Genomic DNA, 24,858 nt, shown 5'->3' with positions numbered 1-24,858 from the left:
TAACAATAGCTGAAGTACAGTTATAAATTTTCTAAATAAGTACATCGCTCCTTATTTTAATTGTTATAAATGTAGCATGATTACTCTGCAAATTAAAGATTAATTGATATTTTGTGTCTAGAAATTTATTTGGTGTACTTAAGTTTGAATATTTAACTAAAAAAATATTTTATATATATTTTATACCATAAGCGTGACAAAGCAAGATTTTAATATAAAATTTTAATTATTAAGTTTTATTTATATCAAAGTATCGGAATTACATTTTTAAATTTTAGCAAACTTACAAGTAATCCGTTTATTGTATATTTCTAAACTTTAAATATATAATTTAAGTATGAAAAAAGATCTAACTTTATTAGAATATCAGGCCAAAATTCTACAAATGACCTTTAAAACTGGTTAAAGAATTTATGTTATATATGATCAGAAGGAAATATAATCTTGATGTGACAATGAGATATCAATAGCTCATTAGTGTATAAGAACTAAGACCGATGCTTGTTACGATTTATGCTTTGGATAACACGACGTCCCCACCATTCTTCTAAATTAAATGGTCTAAAGTTAGCAAGTTGTCCTGGAGCTAAGCCTGACTGATAGTATTTTGCTTCATCACTGCCCCTTTCGATTTCACGAGTCACCTGAAAACGAGATTAAATTCATTGTATTTCATCTTTGCTACTGACTTGCACAGTCAGTACATCAAAGAATATAAAAGATTACTTTTTTTGATTATTATCACAATAACTAATAATTACAACCCTTTATTTCTTTATTACATTAATTATAATACTGAAGAGTTTGGTTGAATACCACTTATCTCAAAAACTGGACACGAGTTGAAAATTCTTTTGAATAGCTCATTCATTGAGGAAGGCTACAACTAATCACATTGAGGCATCAATGAAAAATGTTTTAGCCAGCGGTGGCTTTAAATATAAAACATATATTTTTTAAATTTTGTGTGTCTGTAGCAATGAAAGCCAGTAAATCAAAAGTTTAACTTTTAAATAAAGATTATGTTAATATTTTTGTATCATCTATTCTACTGTAATATGTTAGTGTAAAATCATAATAAAAGATACTATAATAAAGAAATCCTGTTGTCATATGTAATGTTATCTTTTTAATCAAGAAACAAATTTAAAATACAAAGAAATGATGTGTTTATTTATGATTAGAAAATTCAGTAAAGTACACTTATTAGAAATATTATTCGATGACGTTTTTTTGGAAAAAAGCGTACAAATAATTATACATTTATTTTTACTAATTATACAATGGAAAAGTTGCTTTGGGCAACTTTTTGTAATACTAAATGAATATGTTATATTATATATTATATGAACAAAAATTTACAACCAGCTACTAAAGCAACTCCGTACTATCATGTTAAATTATACAATTTAAATTTGAAAGTTATGGAAGCATTACATACAGTATGTAATTTGTGTACAACTTTATGTAAGTATTTTTCCATGATTGTGGCATCTACCATTTCGTCGAAATATTTGTAATAGTAATCGTGTTGAATCTAGTTTATATTTAAGTGTTAATAAAGACCAAGAAAATTTGGAAATAATATTATACAAATATTTAGTCGACGTTGAAATGGTCAAAATGTTTCTTTTTTTTTTTTTCATTTATATATGTTTGTTTTGTCTGTTAAAGATGTTTATTAATGTATTCTTTAATACCTTGTTCCAGGATTCAAATATATAGTTGATCAGATCATCATGCTGGCTATTGTTGTTCTGATTATTATTGTTGGTCTGTGCAGGGGGGCTGAGGCGCGAGCCGTTGTGACCGTTGCCATTGTGACGTTTCCCTCCCATGTGGGGTAGTGACCTGGTGCCACTATTCACATAATTTGATCTGAAAATTAAATAATAAAACTTTAAACATAATATAAAAAATATAACAAATCTAAATTATATTTATTTTTTTATAAATAACTCATAATAACATATTGCACAAAAGACAAAATGACAGTAATCATTTTAATATTGCTATTTTTTAGGAAAGATATAATACTACATTGTGTTATGTTAGTTTAGTTTAAACTATTTGATAACTATTATATAAAAATAAACAATAATATACCTTTTACATAAATTTGTTAATACAAATTTATTTATGGATAAAATTGCCTGTATTTCAAATAGTATAGTAATAATAAGATAATAATTTATTTATTTAGTTTTATGCAGTAAAATTATGATACTATATTTTTTTGATATTTATATGACAACAATAATATATTTTATTTAGTTTATGTTATGAATTATGTTATGTTATTGTATAATTTATATAAGCTTGAGACTTAATTTTAAAGCTTGAAAATATACAATACTTATTCATTACAATAGCTAAGCAGTTGTTCTTAATAAAAAAATGAACTATATAATATATAACCACCAAAACTATTTAATATAACAATTTTAAGAACTATAACGAGTTTATATTTAAAGAAAAAAAAATATTTTTTTTTTCATAAAATTTAAACTAATTTTATAAATAAAAGTAAATATTATTTAAATTACCTTAGATCAAGAGTACAAAATTAAATTCAACAAGAGTATATATAGATATAACGTATCATGCACTGTGCGTGTGTGTTTCGTGTAGTAATGAGATAAGGCTATGATAACAACATAAATAAAACAAATCGATGATGGAAACAATGTGTTAAAATACAAAGTATTTAAAAGATAAATAGGAATCTAAGCCACGTTAATTCAAAATAAAAATAAAAATAAGTTTGCATATTGCATTACTTTTGTTTTTACAGAGGTAAAGTGAAACAAGAAAATGGGATCCACGTGTTATTATGTATATTTTAACAAGTTATTGTTTAAATCATCGATCAATAAACACGGCGATCTCGTAACGTATCTGTGTGAAAGGATTGGCAGTGAAACAATAGTACAACAAAGCATTACTCTCACCTCATATTATTTCTATCCATTTTAGACTTAGAAAATTAAATTCGAACACTAATTTGCTATTTCCTTACGTTTATCAGCACTTACACCTAATCATTTAAAAATAAACTTAAAGTTATGTAAAAAACACTAAATAAATGCAATTTTTATTAAAATATTAAAAAGAAAGATAAATACACTAGACGCCACATACGACAAGAAAACATCAATTTACTATTTAGTTAACTGTCAACAATGCTACAGCTGTATATTCTCCATCAGATACGATTGGTACATACAGATACGATTGGTCAAAACGTCGCTAAGACTTACTTCGGCCAATCACATCAAATTATTATTCAAGCTCATGTAAAACTAGTAAAGCACAGATTCATAATGATAAAAGCAGAGCGTTGCCAATTACCTGTATAAGCTTCTTTCAATTACTATTATGGAATACCGGTAAATAGCGTTATTTTCTTCCAAAAACTCTATACCATTAAATTTTTTAAAGCTAACTTGGTGACGGTAATGTTTTTTAATGTTTTTTACCGGTAAATAGAACTATAACGATATGGCGACAAAGAGCAACACGGAGGGGAGTAGCCAAAGAGCAACACGGAGGGGAGTAGCCATGTACAGGCGTTCCCCTCTGTCAAGGTATAAGGCCAAATAGCCATATGCAAACAATAAAACTAGTTGCCGCCGCACTGATCACTAGACTAAATCTAGTTGCGCGATTGAAACAACGTCCTTCAAAAAATGCCAAATTGTTCTGTTTTTTTGCTGCAAAAAAAGATCTGCCACGTCAAATTTACTAAAACATGCCGTTACCTTTTATACGTAAGTATTTTTTAATCACATTATTACTTGTACACTTCTTTTAAACCTTTTTTTAACTTAAAAATTACAAATATTATCGTTCGTGTTGACTCGATTGGTTTACCAACACAGGCCGCTCACCCGCATACAATATGCGAATCGGTCGAGCGACTGATCGGAGTCTATTTCCGAGAAGTCACTATCGCCGAGCGATAGTGTTGTTACCGGTTTGTTTGTAGATGGTTATCGATAAAAACGGCAAAGGCAAAAGAGGAGACAGACATTTTTGAGATTTTGATTTATTTAAAATATTATATTGCTAGCTTTTTTTAATAAACATGTTAAAATTGCATTAAATTAAATATAATACACGTGTTATGAGTATTAATACATTTTACTAGAATTACTTAATGTGAACTTCCACCATAATATTTTATATAAAAATTTGGCAGGTTTTCTTATAATCCAAATTTAAGGGATACATAGAAAAAAATGGTAATAACAGATTAACCTGGACGCCCACAAAAAACAGTGTAATTTGTTCAGATCATATCTATACCACTAACTTTTAAGTGTTGGCGAACAATAGAAGGATTAGTCGAGGGTACCAAACCAACACTAACGCCACACTGTTTTTGCCCCGTAAGTTTTTTTTTTTTTGTCTCATGTACAAGGTAATCAAGATATGGTTCACCTTAGTTATAGTAGTGAAATGAAGCTTAGATTTATCAACTTTGAAAATTAACAATGTCCATGCTTTCAGAGTCATCAACAAAACATTCAATCTAGCAGATGACAAGCTATCATCTTATGATGCCATTAGTGTTACGCTCCCTACTCCCGATTCGTTGACATCACCGTGTACATCATCAACTCCTCAAAAAGTATGTTAACTTTAAATCGTTTATTGTAGACTGCCATTGTTTAGCACAACAACGTTGCACCAAACGTATTGTGACATAATTATATAGTTAGACATAGGCTGTCGCGACACTTTTTAACTGGCTTCCAAAAAGGGGAGGTTCTCAATTCGACTGTATTTTTTTATGTATGTTACTTCAGAACTTTTGACTGGGTGAACCGATTTTGATGATTTTTAATTTAACAGAAAGCTGATGTTTATCATGTGGTCGCGTTTAAATTTAATCAAGATCTGATAACAACTTTTTGAGTAACCTTTGATAACGCGTATATATTACGTATATTGTATTACATGTCGATGTAGTTGAAGTCAGTTTTTTTTTCGTTTGCGAGCAAATACAATTATTGTAGATAATGATGTGTTCTACAAAGTCTTACTACATTATATATTTCTATCATCATTAGTTTTTACAGCGCACGCAATGTAAGGAATTATTTAGGCTATTTTTTTTATCCATTGGGTTACATTATTGGACTTTTAGTAAGGATTCCTAATATTTTTGAAAATATAGTATAACCTATGTCGCTCAAGGATAGTGTAGTCTGTCTGTGTGTCTCAACGGTGAAATAATTTTTTGAATCGGAAGTAGTTTTGGAGCCTATTCAATGCTAACAAACAAACAATCAAATCTTTACTCTTTATAATCGTTTATTTTACATGAAGATGTTTGATTTGTAGTATATAATAAATTAAGTCTATTTTTAAAATAACATCTTACCTTAATATAAATAATATCACTTTAAAAACCTTATTTCCCTCACCGAGTACTTGAATTTATCGATAGTGCGTATCGACAGTTGTTACAACCACGGCTGTAAGCAACTTGTCAGTGTAGTTGCGGCGTGTCATTATACTGTAATGACACAGAATGTATCTATGTGTGTGTGAAAAATGTAAGTGTGATTTTAATTTAGTATGTGTGAGTTTCGTAGTGACAGACGATTATTTTTGTGTAGGAATTAGATAAAGTGTGCATGTGTGTAATTTCCCCCCGCAAAAAATGACAGACAGTTTTGTATCGGTAACAAACGCAATGGCTACTTCCCTTCGTGTTGCTCTATGGCTCCGACCTACCCCACTCCAGAGCTATTGAAAATTTATCGATTAGTATCTTTTTTATTACGAATATCCGCATTTTTTTTTGGTTTCCCATCATTGTCTATGCGCATCCACAGCGGTCACCTGTGTTATGATATAAACGTTAAATTTGTTCGAACTTTATATATTTATTTAAAAATTAAGAAAAGTGGAGCTGTTCCAAACTGTACTTGAGCAATTATAAGTGCAAATTGAGCGGTTCTTTAACACTTTGAGCAATTTAAAATATTTATATTAATAATAATAATATATACATAAAAAATATAGGAGTTTGAAAATATTGATAAATGATTTTTTTAACTTTATTGATTTTTAATTAAATAGTTTAAGGTGAGCAGTTTAAAAGGACAACGTAGTTGAATTGAGCTATTGAAAATCTATCGATTAGTATTTTTTTATTACAAATATCATTATTTTGCAGGCTGAGGTGTGGTAGGTATGGTTCCGGCCTTTTGTTATATCGGAACGAAACTTTCAAAATTCAAACTAGGCTGTGTGGATTATAGTCCTTTGCCTTTCCCTATTGGGGATAAATTTTCTTCTTCTTCTTCTTTGGCTTTAGCACCCTTGCGGAATTGCCAGTATCAGAGTAGATGCTTCAATGTTCGGTGAGTGTCTGTTGTTCAGTTAGGACATTGACAAGACTGACTTTGCTATTTATCAATAATTGTGGAAGTACAAGTTAAATAAAAAGAAAAAAGTTTTTTTTTACCGATATTGAAAGAAACTGTTGCTCTACCTAGAACAAAACACAACAAAGGTTAGTAGGACATTACTCTATAGTCTAATGTTATTTTCTACAATAAACGCACACAAAGTATCAACAAATGGTGTATGTACAAAGGATAGCACAGATTTAAAATCAGTAGGGCGTGGGATAACAGGCGGAAGAAAATTATATAGTGAGGATACATTTTGTGAGCAGCTAAAAAATATGTGTTCAGGGGAGCCTTCGTCTAATCCGCATTCACAAAGGGAGCTGTCTCTTATTCTTAATTTGGCTAGAAAGACAGGGTTGCAAGAATGGCCAAGGCGAAGTCGGCATATTGTGGAACATACATACTTGGCCGCTTTGTAGTACTTAAAAAACCAAGGTTTGGAGGGTATTTGCCTTTGGATATCAGCATAGTGCCTTCCCGTAGTTCTACTAGACTGCATCCACAGTTCATTCCAGACTGAGGATAAATGAATTTTTGCAAGAGAAATGACGTCCTGACAATAAACCTTAAATTGACTAAGACCTCCGGACCTAGTTGCCTCCTTAGCGTAAAGATCGACATTCTCATTGCCAACTATACCACAGTGGCTAGGAACCCAACCCAGCTCAACTTTAATATTGTTATTATTCAAATTAAAAAGTATATGTTTAATTTTCAGGATTAACGGAAATCTTGACTTTGTTCGAAATTGATTAGAAGTAATTGCTTGTAGAGCACTCTTCGAGTCAGTAATAATAATGGATTTGTCAAGACGGTGTGACTCAACAAATTTAAGAGCTTCAAGAATAGCCAAAACTTCACCTGTAAAAACCGAGGATATTGGTGGTAATCTGTAATTTAAAATAACATTGACTTTCGGAATCCAGACAGCCACACCCACACAATCCAACTCAGACAATTTAGATGCATCAGTATATATAATTAACCAGTCCTTAAACTGTCTGTTCATAACAGAATTGAATTGAGAGTTGGCCACCATGTAATCCTTACTTATGGGTAAATCTAGGATAATCTTGGGGGAGAAGACGACCGAAGAAAAGGGGGTATCATAAAGAGGGTTAAGTCTGAATTGAGCAACTGGGCATGGTAGAGATGTAAACTTTAGGTAACTCTTAAGGAGACAGGGGATATCTTTATGGCACCAATAGTTGGAGGAAGAAGTAAGCTGGGACAGAACACTAAGCTTACGAATAAGTGGATGTTGAGAGTCTTGGAGAGCTTTATAGATAAACCTATCAGCAAGGTACTGACGTCGCAGATGTAGGGGTGGATCGACACATTCCACCTGCATAGCATTGATAGGGGAAGACTTCATAGCCCCTATAATTATGCGAAGTGATTTAGATTGTACCCTATCTAACATTTTTAAACAGGTTTTATTGCAGGGCTCAAGTAGAAAAACTCCATAGTCAAAGTGACTGCGGACCAGAGCATTATAGAGGAGCTTCTGTGTGTAGGGATGCGAACCCCACCACACTCCAGAAAGTGAGCGAAGAATATTGACATTATTTTCTGACTTATTTAGAACATGATTAACATGTTGAGAGCCAGTCATTCTTGAGTCAAGGTATACTCCTAAAAATTTAACACAATCCCTAACCGGGAAAACTTGGTTGTCTGAAACTATTATTACATTAGGTATAGATCTCCTCCTAGAGAACACGACCACACTACTTTTTTCGGTAGATATGGATAAACCATGTCTATCCAACCACTCATTTAAATAATAAATAGAGGAATTAAGTCGGTTAGAGCATTCTAGTATATCCGTGCCAGAAATGTACAATGCCACATCGTCCGCATATTGCAAAACATTGCAGAAAGAACTAACTGAAAGGTCAAGGTCGTTAGTATAAATATTATATAAAAGAGGGCTAAGTACCGAACCTTGGGGAAGACCTTTCCAAACTTTCCTAGGTGGGAGGGTGGAATTTTGATAATTAACTATAATAGAACGGGTTGACAAGTAATTGCAGACATAATTTACTATCTTCACAGGAAGACTCAGATGAAGCATCTTTTGCCTGAGCACCGGAAGAAGCACATTATCGTAGGCGGACGACACGTCAAGGAACACTCCCACCAATGATTCGTTTTTTGAGAAGGCAGTGCGGATATCAGTAATGAAGATACTGAGGCTATCTACTGTACTGCGACCTTTTCGAAAACCGAACTGGGTCTTGGAAAGAATGCCATTGTTCTCTACGATCCACTCAAGCCTATTTTTAATGAGGTGCTCTAAAATTTTTGCCAGGGTTGATGATAGAGCAATTGGGCGATAAGAAGAAGGATCATTACCAAGCTTTCCCGGCTTTAAGATAGGTATAATGATTTGAGTCCCCCATTCCTCTGGAGGAATTTCCGATTGAAAAATGGAATTTAAAAAATTTAGACAAGTCCTCTGTGTTTCCAGGCCACTTCTTACCACAAAGGAGTAAGGAATATCATCAACACCAGGTGAAGAGTCCTTTAAGGAATTTAAAACCAATTGAAACTCCTCCAGCGAAAAGGGGCGATCAAATTCACCGAGGGGAATACGCGATGAACTTAAAAAAACGCGACTTTCCTCAAAAGACGGAGCCGATGCAGGAGCCAACTTCTGAGAGAAGGAATCTAACCAAAGTGAAGTGTCATTAGTCATAGGGCTATCATTAAGGGAAAAAGAACCACGGAATTTTTTAATATTTCGCCACACTAATGAGGGATGAGAAGACGGAGACAAGCTTTCACAGAACACAAGCCAACAACTCTTTTTCTTTTGAGCAAGTAACCTTTTTACCTGTGCTGCAATATGTTTGTAATTCAGGTAGTTTTCTAAGCTCATAGATACCGAATACAAGCGCTCTGCCTCTTTACGCAGTCCACAAGCATTTGTGCATTCGGAATCCCACCATGGTGGGGAAGAAATTCTATAAATATCTCTTTTTTTAATAGGAACCGTTTTTTTCGCACTATTTAACAAAACGTTTTTAAAATCTGAGTAAAGCATGTGAACATTGTAAACGGAGACTGGAGGAATTTGGCGGATTTGTTGATCAGTTATGTTAGCAAACTGAGACCAATCTGCGTTAGCCAATTTAAATGATTGTCTAGATGGATAATTAATCCTAGAAGGAGAAGGAGTGTGACTAAATGAAATGAGAATAGGAAAATGATCACTGCCAAAAGAGTCACTGAGAATTGACCATGAAAATTGGGCTGAGATGTTACAGGAGCTTAAAGAAAGGTCGACAACACTCTTAGGATTCTGGAAAGGTGAAACCCTGCGTGTGGGAGAACCATCATTAAGTACAACGAGGTTGTATTCATCAAATAAGTCTAGTAAAAGTAGGGAGAGACTATCACTGAAATATGACCCCCATGACATATGATGACAATTAAAATCACCCAAAACAACTATAGGAGGGGTTAAGGAGGATAAAATGGAGGAAAATTCAGACAACACAGATGATGAGGGGACAGGAATATATACAGATATAAATGAAACATTTAAAGCACGGACAACAACAACATTGAGACTATCACTATGAGATGTATGGATGAATGAGTATGTACATTTTCTAGAGATTAAAATGGCTGTACCAGCCTTTCCATCACTTCTGTCGTCCCGGAGACAAGCATAGCCCGGTAACCTAAAAGAAGTACCAGGCCTTAACCAGGTCTCCTGGACGGCAACAATTGATGGATTATATTTTTTTAAGATATATGTAAAATCATGTTTTTTATTCTTTATGCTACGGCAGTTCCACTGGATTAGATTCAGGGACATTTTGCAATAATAAAGACAGCTGAGATAGGTTTTTACGAATATTGTTCGGTAGCCCGGTGTCACTGAACCGGGAAATCATACTAATGAGAATAGAGGTTAGTAGTTCCAAAAAGTTATCATTAGGTGAAATATTCTCTTGTGGGAAAGCACACCCATCAGGTAGGGATGAACTAGGGGGTTGGACTATATTTTGATGCGCTTGTCTGTCATAACCTGGGCTAGCAGGTGCGATTGGACGGGCTGGGGTAAATGTAGTTTTTCTATATGAAGTGGAAGTAGGGGAATATTGTGTATTGACAGGGTTAGAAATAAGAGGCGTATTCCTAGCTGTGTCAGCAAATGATCTACGTACCTGTGGGAATCTAGCAGAGGCTTCAAGGTATGAAACACTTTCCTGCGACATAACTAATTTTATAGCTTTTTGTCTAGAGTGCTCAGGACAAGAATTATCATTTGCTGCATGCGCACCAGAGCAGAATAAACAGGACAGGGATTGGACAGAGCATGTTTCGCCCTCGTGCATTTGTGAACATTTGAAGCACCTCGGTTTTGATCTACACTGAGCCTTTACATGACCAAATCGACAACAATTATTGCATTGGATTGTTGGCAGAATGTAGGTTTCAACCGGTAAAGAAGTAAAATAACAGAATACACGAGGGGGAAGTTTTTGTCCAGAGAAAGTTAAAACTACTGTTTGTGTAGGGATCCAAATGGGGGTATTATTTTCATTATATGATTTTCGGCTGAGTCTCCGGGCCCGAATAACTTTTCCAACACCATTAGGGACTTCAATATTTTCCACCAGTTCTTCCATAGACCACTCTACAGGTACTTCTCGAATAATTCCCATTCGGGAAATGCTAAATACTGGAATTGCTGCTATATATCCACCTGCAGGTAATGCTGAGTGGTCTAAGAAAGCATTGGCGTGTTCAGCTGTCTTAAATTCTATTGATACACGGTTGCGTCCAACTCTTTTAATTCCATCCATCACAACATTATTAATATTATTTTTGTAAAGAAAATGGCCGAATTGTATTGGACGCAGGAAAGCACCTGTGTTTGGTACTGTTTCATGTCTTGATACGTGAACCACGAAAGGGGCAACATCATTTGACGAGTATTTGTTTTTTCCTTTATCATAGTCCGGATGAACGTAAGTCAGTTGAATAGATGGTGTTTCAAGGGCGGAAGACGACGATTTCTTGGCCTGGAGAGCAATATCCGATTCAGGCCGCTTTTTTCTGTTGGATACATTCGAATCCATTGAAACTGCCGTACTCATATAACCTCCACCAGGATCCGGCGGTTCATTATCCATTTTAAAACAAGTAAAAACTACACAAATATACTTACAGAATGACAATCACACAACACAAAACACAATAGGATAGAGGTTTTACAACAGAAAGGTATCAATATATTAAACAGAAAAATAGCCGCGCAAGAACTTACGAAACTTGCACACAACCACAATCCCTCGGGATAAATTTTAAAACAACATGAGGAACTGTCAATGCAGTGGTTGTCAAAGTATTACTATACTCTGTGCAATACAGTAGGTAATACACTTATATAGCCTTATACGCTAAACGCTTGGCATAAGTATAAAATATTTTATAAATAATTAAATAATTTATAAATTCTTAAACATAGACACCTAAACATATTTTCCAAATCAATGACTTCAATGTAATATTTCAAATAACTTACAATGACTGACAAATTAGGGTTTGATGAGCTACGAGTGAAATATAAGGTGCGTCTTTAACTCATACTTTTTTCAATTCTTTTTACTGAGATATGGAACTAGAACTATGTTATCTAATTTTCAGGATGTATTATCAAAGGCATTTTCGACTAATAACGTCGAGTTACTCGAATCATTTTCAAAGAATACCAATGAAACTGATCGTAAAGCCGCTATGGACCAAGCATATAGGGATAAACTTTTAGAATTACTTGTAGAAGAGCCAAACACTTTGGAAAAATATGTTTCTTTTTGCATAGAATCATGTAGACGACAAATGGTAACGCCAACAATGCCCGTCGTCCTTCTCGGTGATATATTTGATGCCCTAACACTAAATAAATGCGAGAAGATGTTTACTTACGTTGAAAACGGCGTAAATATATGGCGAGAAGAGCTATTTTTTGTAGCTTGTAAAAATAATTTACTAAGAATGTGTAATGATTTGTTGAGAAGACTGTCCAGGTCACAGAATACTGTGTTTTGTGGACGGATATTGTTATTCTTGGCGAAGTTCTTCCCGTTTTCCGAACGTTCTGGATTAAATATAGTCTCGGAATTCAATCTAGAAAATCTAACAGAGTTTGGTGGTGATAGTTCGAGCACATTAAAAGATTCTCTCGATGAGGAAATGGTGATTGATGATGACAAGAACAAACTCTTGATAGATTACAACTTGTACTGTAGGTTTTGGAGTTTACAAGACTTCTTTCGTAATCCAAACACTTGCTACAATAAAATTCAGTGGAAAACTTTTGTTGCTGTGAGTATCATATGTATATATTTATATCAATCCAAATTAATCCCCAAAATGTATGAACATGCATAATATTATAATCGTTTTAAAAATAATATTTTCAAATAATTATTTGTAAAGTTAATTCTTACTTTAAACTATATTAAATTAGTCTTTCTAGTTCTAATTAAATTACAAATCTAATTTATTATGAGCTTCAAAATCATTATAATGGAGATTTAGAAGCAACAATGCCCTGTCCTCAGTTTTTCCTAAAGCCTCGTTATTTTCCTTTATACAGTAGTCAGTAGGGCGTTTATTACCATTCAATTATATAACATACTGATCACAAATTTACTGAATAATTCTTTTAAAATAAGTGTTTTAATATACACAATTATGTTGCTTTATTACAGCACTCTGGGAGTGTCTTATCTGCATTTTCTTCATACAAGTTAGAAAGTGTAGAACTACAGAAATCAAAGTTAAACAGACTCAAACCCGTTAACTCAGACATGGAGACTCAAGAGAACAAAGAACAACATTACTTTGCAAAATTTTTAACAAATCAGAAGCTTCTGGAACTACAATTATCAGATTCTAATTTTCGGCGATGCGTCTTGATACAGTTTCTCATTCTATTTCAATATTTAACATCTACAGTGAAATTCAAGATGTAAGATAAATATTTAAACATAATATGTTATTATATTAATATAAAGAATTGTATTTATTTATGATAAAAAAAATTAAATGTCAAATTAGATGTTATAGAGACTTTTTTGTGAAATGTAACAACACTTATAATATAAAATCTTCTTTATAATAACTATACTGGTTTGTAGAATTTTATCTTCAAACACAGAATTATCCATAACCTCGCAAAACATAACATTATTTTTCAATACAATTTTTATATTACTTCAATGATATTATTTAAAAACACTCAAAATTAATATGTCTCCTGTACATACATAACATTTTTTTACTCTACAGGGAATCTCAAGAATTAAAATCTGATCAGTTAGATTGGGTTAAAGAAACTACATCACTAGTATACAAGTTGTTAGCTGAAACACCACCAAATGGAAAACGTTTTGCTGAATGTGTTAAAAGTATATTGAAGAGAGAGGAACACTGGAATAATTGGAAGAATGATGGTTGTCCAGGTTCGTTGTATATTTAATTATTTTAATAATTCTTTCAGTGTTAGATAGTCCATTTATCGAGGAAGGCTATAGGCTATATATCATCACGCTGCGACCAATAGGAGCAGAGCACCAATGAAAAATGTTTCAAAATCAGGGTTTTTTTTCTTTTTGACAACTTCCGCTGCGTATTTGCGGGTTAAAGTTATCGTTAGCCAAAAGTAACTATTCCGTTCGGACGTAATCGCAGACAGAAGCTAGTCATATATATTAATATGCATAGGTTAAGATGTCTGCCACCTTTTGTAGAAAAAACCTCTCAATTACTCCATATGTATTATAAATCATTTTATAGATAATTGCTTGCTCTACTGGTATCAACAACTAAAAAAAAATATTATTGCCTTTGTTTTTGTAAATTAATTAATTATTAAAATTATATAGGGCTTTAATTTTAAAACAATCGATCAACGTCGATAATTTTTTTAAGAATTCGCATGGGTATTACTAGTTGAAAGTTAATAAGATAAAAACACCTTTAATATAGGTAGGTGAAGAAATAATCAATAAAATATGTATTATTTGGGATGACTCAAAAACTACTCATCAGATTTCGTTCAAATTTAAATAGGAGTACAGCACCAGCTTTGGAATAAAAAAATAGAATCATCAAAATTGGTACACCTAGTATAAAGTTATGAGGTACATAAAAAAACATACATACAAACTGATAACCCCCTTTATTTAAAGTCCGTTAATAATAACGTGGTATAATAAAATGTAATCTATAATATGATTTAAATATTCAGTTAAAATATCTTAACATTTCGTTAGAAGACAGTGTGGTATCCCTTTCAGGATCGTTGGACTGTTAAGAGTAGTATTTGTATTTGGCTCGATTTTCCGCATTTAGACGCAAATGTGGTCCATTATGCGTGAAAAGTGGGCTGACTAGTTCAGCCAGCCCAGCTCCTTCCAGAAGCTCAGAAGCCTCCTGGGGCGTTCGCAGGCTTCTCGGAGCGTCCTTATATCCTTAAGGATGGTAGCCCGGTGTGCGGCCACTCCCTCGCATTCCAGGATTACGTGGGCGGCTGTTTCTTCAGCAGCCAGACAGCCCCTGCAAAGAGGGCTGTCTGTTGCATTCATGATGAATAGTTGGTGGTTGAGTGCCATGTGGCCGGTAATCGTGCCAACAACTATTCTGATGTCCAGGCGGTTGAGACTGAGCAGTCGGCACGCTAGGTGCGGTAATACTTCCGTGAGTATCAATTTGGACTGTCTACAGCCGGTTTGGTTTGCCCAAAGGGCATTGTGATTTGCACGTGTACGTTGCCTTACCCACGAGCGCAGTTGTCCAAATGGTAGCGGCAATAGGATGGTTGGGCCGGCAACCTTTGTACTGGACCCCTGTCTTGCAAGCTCGTCGGCAGCATCGTTTCCGTGCGATCCACTATGTCCTTTTATCCACTGGAGGATTACCTCATTGTGTGAGGCTAATACTTCCAGGGTTTGATGACATTCGTATATAAGACTAGAGTTGGTCGAACTGCTCTCTAGCGCTTTAAGTACGGCCATGCTGTCCGACAGAATACGGATATTGCAATCCCTAATGCCTTTTGACAGGACGGCGGTGGCTGCATGGGTTATCGCAACACACTCACATTGAAAGATGGAGCTGTGTTGGCCCAGCGTTAGTGATAAGTTGATATTGAGGTCTTGTGAGTACACTCCGGCACCGGTGCCAGACCCCATTTTGGAGCCATCCGTGTAGATGCGGACCTCGCGTATGCCGGATTGGTCTCTTTCAGCCTCAAACGGTTGTATATGGTACTTTCTTTCGAAAATATGTTGTTTGAGAATCCTATCACAAGGAGCAGCAAGTAGTGGCTCATAGCTCACAAGGTTGCTCCAAAGTCTATTGTGTGGACCCTCCTGGTTGCACCACAAGCCCAAGTGTTTCAGCCTGATAGCTGACATAGCCGCCTCCTGTTGTATGAACAAGTCAAGCGGTGCCAGGTCAAGCATAACCTCAAGAGCTGCTGTGGGGGCGGTACGCATACAGCCAGTGATTGCAGAGCATGCTATTCTCTGAAACCGCTGGAGTTTGTTTCTAACGGTTGTAAGTTCTGTTCTCTGCCACCAGATTACCGCACCGTAGGTGATTATAGGCCTGACAATAGTTTTGTAAAGCCATAGAGTAATTTTAGGTGATATGCCCCAGCTTTTGCCGAGGAGCCTTTTGCATTGGCAGAGGATTATGCTGGCTTTGTTGATTTTTGAGTCTAAATGCCTGTTCCAAAGAAGCTTACTATCTAGGATTACTCCAAGATATTTGACCTCCTTGGTTAGGGCAAGACTGGTGCCAAATAATTTAGGGAGTTTAAGGTTTCCTAAATTCCGTTTATTTGTGAACATCACAAGTTCCGTCTTTGCGGGGTTCACTGTTAGTTCGTGGTCCGTACACCACTGTTCAACGACTTTTAGTGCGGCCCTCATTTGGTCGCAGACTCTCCTCTCAGATGGTCTACTGATGAGTACAGTTAAGTCGTCTGCATAGCCCACTGTTAGAAATCTGCGGTCGTTGAACAAGGTGATCAGTTCGTCGATCACTATGTTCCACAGAAGTGGGGAAAGGACCCCCCCCCCTGCGGACACCCCCTCGCTACAACGCCTCTAGTTATTTCATTCACAGTGAATTGGATGGCCCTGTACTTCAGCATGCTGTCAATCTACCCGGCAATCGTGTTATTGACTCCATGCTTGGTCAGGGCACGGCTTATGCTGGTGAACTTAGTTTTATCAAAGGCCCCTTCAATATCAATAAAGGCGCCTAAGGTTGATATTTTGTGATGGAGATTGCCCTCTATATAGGATATAACCTTATGTAGGGCAGAGTCCGTTTATTTGCCCATTGAGTAGGCATGTTGGTTGGGATTCAGGGGTTGCTCAACCAGAGTTGTGCTCTTCAGCTCCCGATCTATTAGCCTTTCCAAAACTTTCAATAGAAAGGAGGTAAGGCTAATAGGTCTGAATGATTTTGGTTGTGAGTAGTCTCCTTTGCCGGGTTTAGGTATAAAGACTACCTTAACTTCCCTCCATAACTTTGGAGTGTAGCAGTAAGCTAAGCAACTCCTATATATGGAGACAAGGTGGTCGATAAGTTTCCTATCACTCCATCTTAGCAGACCTGGAAACACCTTATCCAGTCCTGCCGACTTGTATGGTAAGAAACTGTTGATGGCCCATTTTACGTTGTCATGTGTGACAACTTGGCGGTGATCCAGTCCACCATTACAGGTGTCTTCTTTGGCTCTTCCTCCCATGCCGCAATTCTTTCGATTTGGCATCCTGGGAAGTGTGTAGTTATTAACAGTTCTGAAGTTTCCAGATCCGTTTTGGTGTATGTTCCATCCGGTTTTTTCAGGTTACCCAGGTTGTGCACCGGTTCGCTGCACAATATATTCTTAACTCTGTTCGCCTGATTGTTCGTTTCTATGTTGGTACAAAAGCGCCTCCAGCACTCCTTCTTCCTTATTCTGATGCGCCTTTTGTAGTGATATTGGGCCTGCTTGAAGGCATCCCAGTGGTGTTCTAGACGAGTATTCTTTGCTCTGTTGAACAACTTCCTCACCCTGCGTCGTAGCTTTTCGAGCTCCGGTCCCCACCAGTGCCCTTTGCAGAACTGTCGCGCTCTAGGTGATGAAAGTGGGCATGTTTGTTCGAAGCTGGTGATTAGGCAGTCAGTTATCTGGTTGATATGATTATCAATGTCCTCCGTGCCTTCATGGTTATCGGGTAGTTCGACGCCTTTGAGTTTCTCCGCTGTCAGAAGCTCATACCTGCCACGGTCCATCCTCCGAGGGTTACGGCGGGGTGCAGGTGACGTCAGCGTGACTTCTAGGTTGTATTTGATCCACCGGTGATCAGAGCACGACACATCGTCAGACACATGCCAATCTGAAATATATTCGGACACATGCTCTATCGCCAGAGTTAGATCAATGATGGTTTGGGATCTTGAAGTTACAAAGGTTGGTTCCGATCCTTTATTAATAACATTAAGCTTAGTTGCGAGTAAAAAAGAAACAAAATCCTCACCTCGCTGGTTGTTGTCCTTGCTGCCCCATAGCGCATGGTGTGCATTGGAGTCAGCGTATATGATGAGCTCCAGACCCTGGCGCTCGCAGTACTCAGCAAGCGCGGCCAGCTCCGGAGTGGGGATGTCAGCATCGCCCGGCAAGTAGGCGGATGCCATCACCACATCAGGCTGGCCCGAAGAGGGTTCCTTTTGGAGCCTAACGGTTGTAAGATCTCTGTTAAGAGTAGTATTACTCAGTCATTATTATAATGGGGAAAAAACAACCCATTTTTTTAAATAGATAAATTCATTTTTCATAGTTAATAGTTGCCACATATACATAAAAATGTCCGATGAACTATAAAATTCTTCTAATAGCGTAAATTATATTTAGAGTTTCAGAAACCAAAGCCTCCAGTCCAAACAGAGAGTACGGAGGAATCTAAGAGAGGGAAGAAACGTCGCCGGCCCGTTGGCGAAATTATCAAAGAATACGAGAGTCAGGACAAAGTCTTTATGGGAAAGTAAGTTTATCATTTTTATAAGTTATTTTAAGCTTTCATGGTTATACTAGCTACATTTTATTTATATGGAACTTAGCGCGATTGTCATTTTAAATCCTCGATCTTTGGCAATGTTGCCGACGAAGAATTTTATTAACCTTGCGTGTCATATGGTCGCATTTAAATGTAATTGAGATCTGACAAGTATTTTTCAATGATCGTATTCAATCGGTCGATCGAATAATGCGTATTTACATGATTATATTTTCGTCGACCTATGTAGTATTATACCGTATAACTTTTCACTGGGTATACCGATTTTGCTGATTCTTGTTTTAATCGAAAACTGATTGTTTTGTTTTGTAGTCCCATTTAAACAAATGTGAATGAATGAATTTTAACAAAGTGTAATTTTTTTTAGCAATGATTTAACAAAGTTGTGGAATCTCTGCCCTGACAATCTAGCAGCCTGCAGAACAAAAGAAAGGGACTTTATGCCATCGTTAGGTGAGTATATTTTATGTGTTTAAGTTGAAAATATTTCGTTTATTTAGTCTTTTTCGAACAGAGGATTATTCCTATATTTAATTGTAATTGGTTTAATATTGTTGTCCCGACACGTAAATAAGTTTATACTGATTGATTGTAATAAACACTAATGCCTAGTTCCTATTTAACTGTTCCCGAATAAACCTAGTTGTTTTCTGAATATAGTAACCGGCCTTTAAACATAAATAAAGAAAATGAAACTGCCATTACCGCGATACAACTTGAATGTGAGTAACGCAGTTTTAAAGATCCTGTATTTTAAATTTCGAATCCAATTCTTTTTCCGGCTCATATATGGGTACGGGGTATCAATCAATTTTAAATTTTGGACATAATTTTTTTTTTTTCACGTCGATGAAAAGAGTAATTTTAAATTTCGAAATTAATTCTCACTACAAATCAGATGTAGTAATTTAAATAGTATCATTACACGAATACGAATTTTTGGAGTAAAACTTCTGTCCGCACGCTTGTCTTGAGAAATAAGCTGGTGAAATCGTAACGAAAGCGTTACGAAAAGTGTGATCGGGCGAGGCGGACGGAAGTTTAGAGGGAGATGTTAGTGAGATAGAAACAAAGAGTTACGTTTCGTAAATTTTACTTGTCGTGTTACCTAAAGCACAATCACTTTATTATTTTGTTTTTTGAGTTTTTCTTACTTTTTTTTTTATTTACTAGCTGGCCCGACGAACTTCGTACCGCCTTATTTTTTTTTTTGTGAATATAATAATTATTTATATCGAAATAAAATGTAGCCTATCTTTCATGTTGGATGAAACTGCACACGGTGTACAAATTAGATTAAAATCGGTTAAGTAGTTTAAGAGTCCATCGCGGACGAACAACGTGTCGTAGTTTAGACGTATATATGAAGAGTATTCGGAGTGTAACACTGTAGTAACACTGGCGCAGAGTCGTACCTGGCGGGCTGGGACGGCGCGGGCGCGGGCGGCTGGGGCTGGCGCGCGCTGCGCCTGCTGGCGCGCCGCTCGCCGCACTTCTTCGTGCACACCAACAACCCCATCGGCCGCCTGCCCGACTACCTCGACGACATGGTCGGTGCTACCTCTCCCGCCTCACCCCACTGCTTCTGACTCTTCTAACTCACAACACCCCCACCTCCTCTGACCACATCTATCCACCTCTCACCACCTCACCACCTCTCACCACCTCACCACCCCACCACCTCTCACTACCTCTCACTACCTCTCACCACCTCACCACCTCTCCCCACCTCTCACCACCTCTCACCACCTCTCACCATCTCTCACCACCTCTTCCCACCTTTCACCACCTCTCACCACCTCATCACCTCTTACCACCTCACATCGCATTTCATTACCTCACTATCTTTTATTACAAATCATCACCCCACTATCTTTTATTACAAATCATCACCTCTTACTATTTCTACCCCTAATGAGACTGGATGAATGAATGAATGATATAGTATGAAAGTGTGTGTGTGTTGTAGGGTAAACACTAATGTAGCGCACTAAGTACATGGCAATACTAGTTATTATAGTGATTGTGATTTTAAAACAAACAAACAGACAAAGTACTAGGTTCTCGACTACTCCATATTGGTATTCTAAAAATACTAAGTTGGTCTCACCTCCTCTTAGCGTAAACGCTTAAGCACGAGTGAGATTGAGATGATATTTTTTTAGAAACTGGCACAGATAGTCACAGTTACAGGTATTTTTCTACACCAGTTACAATAACAGACTGTGACGATAAATACGCCTCGTGCCTAGTAGACAATTTCTGACGCAAGTTAAAAGAGCTGGTTATTAAAAAAAACTCACCCACGCTTCACGGCGTTGTGTCGCCGTGGAGCGTGTTCGTCGCTTCCGTAGAACAATGAAGAACAGAGCAGCACCTTACAGTAGAGCATCGTGTTGCAGTAATTTGCAATTGTACGCTAAAATTTACACATTATCATTTATCATAAAGTACACAACAAATTGTATAATTTAAGATCTTTATTGCACCTCATTCTCATCACCAGTAATTTATACATAACTAAATTTATGAAATTTAATCTACTTTTTTTACACTTTACACACACATTTAAAATTAAAAATAATATAATCGATTAACTTTAAATATAATATAAATTGAAAGCATGTGACTTATTTTGTAGTTTATACACTATTATATAGTGCTTTGTTATTTTTAACAGGTTAAGAGAATAACACGTGAAGCGGCCGCGAATGCTGCGAACAACACAAACGGTGATGCTTCAAGCGGAACCAATGAGAAACCTATAAAACAGGTGTGTTATTTATTGCGTTACATTATAATAGTAGTCCATGAAATTGCCTGACACAAATAATGCGACGTTTCATAGAACTTCTACCTGAGTTACAGCTCCATTTAACATTGGGTACCGCCACATCAGCTCATTGACAGGTAGTGACGTAGGTAGTAGACCTTAGTCAGATATGTGAGTGTCACTTTGGCTAGATGTCACTTTGGCTATGGTGGCCTTGTCAAAACTTCATGTACGAGGGAGCGTTTTTATGTTCGCGGAATAAAGGGTAAGGGGTTGAAATAAAAAAACCAAATTATTTTTCCTTTTCAATATATTCACCTGCAAGACGGACACATTTTTCAGACCTTTCAATTAATTTATTTATACCCTCATAAAAAATGTTTTGTCTTTGTCCTCAAAATACGCTAAAACTGCCTCCTTAACTTCATCATCGGTGGTAAATTTTTTACTCCGCAGCTCTTTTTTTCATTTTTGGAAAGAGGTAATAATCACTCGGGGCCAGGTCTGGGCTGTAGGGTGGGTGGTTCAAAATGTCGAAGCCTACTTTAAGCAGGGCAGCCAACGCAACGCGTCTCTTGTGGACGGGCGCATTGTCGTGCAAAAGCAGCACACCTTTCGTCAATTTTCCCCGTTTTTTCTGTTTAATGGCTTCTTTTAATCGCTCTAATATTGAAGCGTAGTATTCTCCGGTTATAGAAACACCTTTATCTTTATAATCGATCAATAATATTCCTTCTGAGTCCCAAAAGACCGTTACCATGAGTTTCCCAGCTGACTGTGACACCTTAAACTTCTTGGGGGGTGCTGTGCCCTTTTTATGCCACTGCATAGAGTCTTGTTTCGACTCAGGTTCATAATGATGAACCCTAGTTTCGTCTTCAGTAACAATTCGACTCAATACACCATCCTTGTCTTCATTGCAGAGGTCCAAAAATGCACGTGAACACTCTACGCGTTGTTGTTTTTGCGGCGGCGTGAGCATTCTCGGTACCCATCTTGCGCTGACCTTAGTCATGCCAAGATGATCGTGCAGGATTTTAAAACTGGTTGTATCGGATACGCCAACCATTTCTGCGAGTTGTTTCTTATTTAGTCGAGCATCGTTGAGTACAAGTTTTTCGACTTTTTGGATAAGTTCTGGCGTGGTCACCTCGATGCTCCTGCCCGGCCTCGGGTCGTCTTCAAGGGATTCCCTTCCTTTTTTAAACAAACTGTGTCACTTGTACACCATGGGTTTTCCTAGACAAGAGTCACCGTAAACCGATGACATCTCATCCATTATGGTCGCAACTGATTTTCCTTACTTGGTAAGCAACTTTATAACGGCACGATATTCGATTTTTTCCATATTTCACTTTTCACTCCTGATTATGTTGCTTGGTTGGCGATAGCTCAAAGACTAATAGTCTAATAACAATGAAATCTCGTATTTATACTAATTATGAGTCACTAAACACGTTACGATCGTAATGAACCTAATCACCCCCCTCCAACCCTCTCATTCCGCGAACTTAAAAACGCACCCTCGTAGAATGATATCGAGAATGAAATTGAATATTTGTGATGATGTAGAATCCTACCCGTATTGGCATACTTGCTGTGGCGAATAAAGAATATAGCCACCCCCTCTCTTCCCGTGTGTGTAGTAAGAGACGATTAAGGGATAACACAGTTCCACTACCTCCTTCGAACTTATAAAGCCCACCGGTGGCGGGATAATCATCCAACTGCTGGCTTTGCAATGCACAGGCCGAAGACGGGCAGCAGCGCCTTCGGTGTGACAAAGCCCGCCCTGCGGTCACCAACCCGTCTGCCCGGCGTGGTGACTATGGGCAAAACACATGAGTTCGCGCCATAATGTTTGGCGCGAACTTGGGGAGGCCTATATCCATGTGGTCTACGATAGGCTGAAGTGATGAATGGAATACTGGGCCTGAAAACGTTGTCACCACAAACAAAGCCAAAAGTAGTAATAGTCGTCATCAACGACAAGAGAAACATGTATGGAAGACTGAATAATCGTGACTTTGATATCTTGAACCTAAAATTAGTTGTACTTAGTCACTATCAAAAAGAATACATTTTCTCTATGTCTCAATAAGAGTTTACTAAATGCATAATAACTTAGTTACACTAGTATAATTGTTTTTTTTTTTTTTTTTTTTTTCGATAGGAACAAAATGAAGACGAAATGGCAGAGGAACAGATCGAAACAGATATCATAAAGGAGGAAGATACGGCTGATATGGAACAAGTACTTTTAATATCAACTCCATCATATTTTTTTTTTTTTTTAATACGTTATTTGGCATAAAATTTTAAATAAATGGAGCAATAAATCGAAATAATGTTGATTTACTTAACTTATTGTATGGATGTAAATCCTGTTAGTTGTAATCTGATGATTTATACATCAACTCTTAATAATCAAAGCTATGTAATTATGTATACACTGTGAATCTTTCTCTAATCGTAATTTTTCGAAAATATTACTTGTAAAAATATTACCATTCTAAAGATAAAGACAAATGAATAATACAAGTGCTTTGTATGTTGATACAATTTATTTCAATCTTAGGTACCAGACTCAACACACGGTGAAGATGACGATAAAGTAACAAGATCAAAAGTAACCATGATAACACCAACGCAGTTAGACGCTTTAGCCTCCAAACTAACGGACTGGAAGAAACTAGCAGCAAAACTAGGATATAAACCAGATGAAATACAATTCTTTGAGACAGAAAACGCAACAGATATTGCCAGAGCTAAAAATATGCTGCAATTGTGGTTCGATGATGATGAAGATGCATCTGTGGAAAACTTGCTTTACATCATGGAAGGCTTAGAAATGACGGAGGCCTGCGAAACACTTAAAAATGCTAAATGACAGTCGCTTATACTTTGTAAGTTCAAAGAAAAACGTTTTAAGTCGTTTGCCAAAAAATAAATGTCAATGTCAACTTTCTTTTGTGGTCTAATTTGTGACAGATAATAAAAATATATGTTTATATTTTTTAGTTTTTCTTTTCTTTAATTTGATATCGGAATAGATGATAAAATAACAGATATGGAGGATAGCTAAACAAAACTTCCCTCGATTTCTCTGGGATTCCAGCATCAGATCCTGGTTTCCTTATCATGGTACCAAACTAGGGATATCCCCTTTCCAACAAAAAAAGAATTCAAATCGGTACATCTAGTAGAAAGTTATGCGGTATAGTACAACGTAGGTCGACGAAAAAAGCGTCAAGTTAAAACGCATTATTAGATATAACTCGAAAAGTAGTTGTTAGATCTCAAATAAATTTAAATGGGACCAATTGACACACACCACCTTTCGATTAAAAAAAATTGTCGAAATCGGTCCACCCGGTCAAAAGTTCTGATGTAACATACATTAAAAAAAATACAGTCGAATTGAGAACCTCCTCCTTTTTTTGAAGTCGGTTAAAAATAAAAATCTTCAATGAAATAAAGATGAGGAGGAGGGAAGTAGAAATTGTGCAAATAAGTATAAACTAAGCATTCATGAGGCGGTTTTGACCATCGTTTT

The 24,858-nt window shown here is 36.4% G+C and overlaps 2 protein-coding genes across 2 annotated transcripts; one reads left to right on the top strand and one right to left on the bottom strand.

The window, feature by feature from the left end:
- Positions 1-213: 213 nt before the first annotated feature.
- LOC123659521 (putative uncharacterized protein DDB_G0288537) lies at positions 214-3,179 on the bottom strand. The gene is made up of 3 exons (XM_045594731.1): positions 2,952-3,179; positions 1,701-1,878; positions 214-644 (listed from the first exon to the last, which is right to left on the bottom strand). The coding sequence occupies exons 1-3, from the start codon at positions 2,969-2,971 to the stop codon at positions 489-491; spliced, it is 354 nt and encodes a 117-aa protein (XP_045450687.1). The 5' UTR covers positions 2,972-3,179; the 3' UTR covers positions 214-488.
- An 8,795-nt stretch (positions 3,180-11,974) lies between these two features.
- Positions 11,975-24,315, top strand: LOC123659493 (THO complex subunit 1). The gene is made up of 10 exons (XM_045594707.1): positions 11,975-12,019; positions 12,096-12,773; positions 13,163-13,422; positions 13,743-13,915; positions 18,367-18,496; positions 18,897-18,982; positions 19,937-20,079; positions 21,210-21,302; positions 23,476-23,556; positions 23,881-24,315. The coding sequence occupies exons 1-10, from the start codon at positions 11,975-11,977 to the stop codon at positions 24,190-24,192; spliced, it is 2,001 nt and encodes a 666-aa protein (XP_045450663.1). The 3' UTR covers positions 24,193-24,315.
- Positions 24,316-24,858: the final 543 nt, after the last annotated feature.

Source organism: Melitaea cinxia, chromosome 14, assembly GCF_905220565.1.
Source record: "Melitaea cinxia chromosome 14, ilMelCinx1.1, whole genome shotgun sequence".
Lineage (NCBI taxonomy): Eukaryota > Metazoa > Arthropoda > Insecta > Lepidoptera > Nymphalidae > Melitaea > Melitaea cinxia.
This window is presented reverse-complemented; position numbering and strand designations above follow the sequence as displayed.

Excerpts from the sequence above, each read along its gene's own strand:
- LOC123659521 (XM_045594731.1), bottom strand. The coding sequence starts at position 2,971 with ATGGATAGAAATAATATGAG. Across the intron at positions 1,879-2,951 it reads ATGGATAGAAATAATATGAG|ATCAAATTATGTGAATAGTG; the intron begins GTGAGAGTAATG and ends TTTAATTTTCAG. Across the intron at positions 645-1,700 it reads TATTTGAATCCTGGAACAAG|GTGACTCGTGAAATCGAAAG; the intron begins GTATTAAAGAAT and ends TCTCGTTTTCAG.
- LOC123659493 (XM_045594707.1), top strand. The coding sequence starts at position 11,975 with ATGACTGACAAATTAGGGTTTGATGAGCTACGAGTGAAATATAAG. Across the intron at positions 13,916-18,366 it reads GAAGAATGATGGTTGTCCAG|AGTTTCAGAAACCAAAGCCT; the intron begins GTTCGTTGTATA and ends AATTATATTTAG. Across the intron at positions 18,983-19,936 it reads GGACTTTATGCCATCGTTAG|AGTCGTACCTGGCGGGCTGG; the intron begins GTGAGTATATTT and ends ACACTGGCGCAG.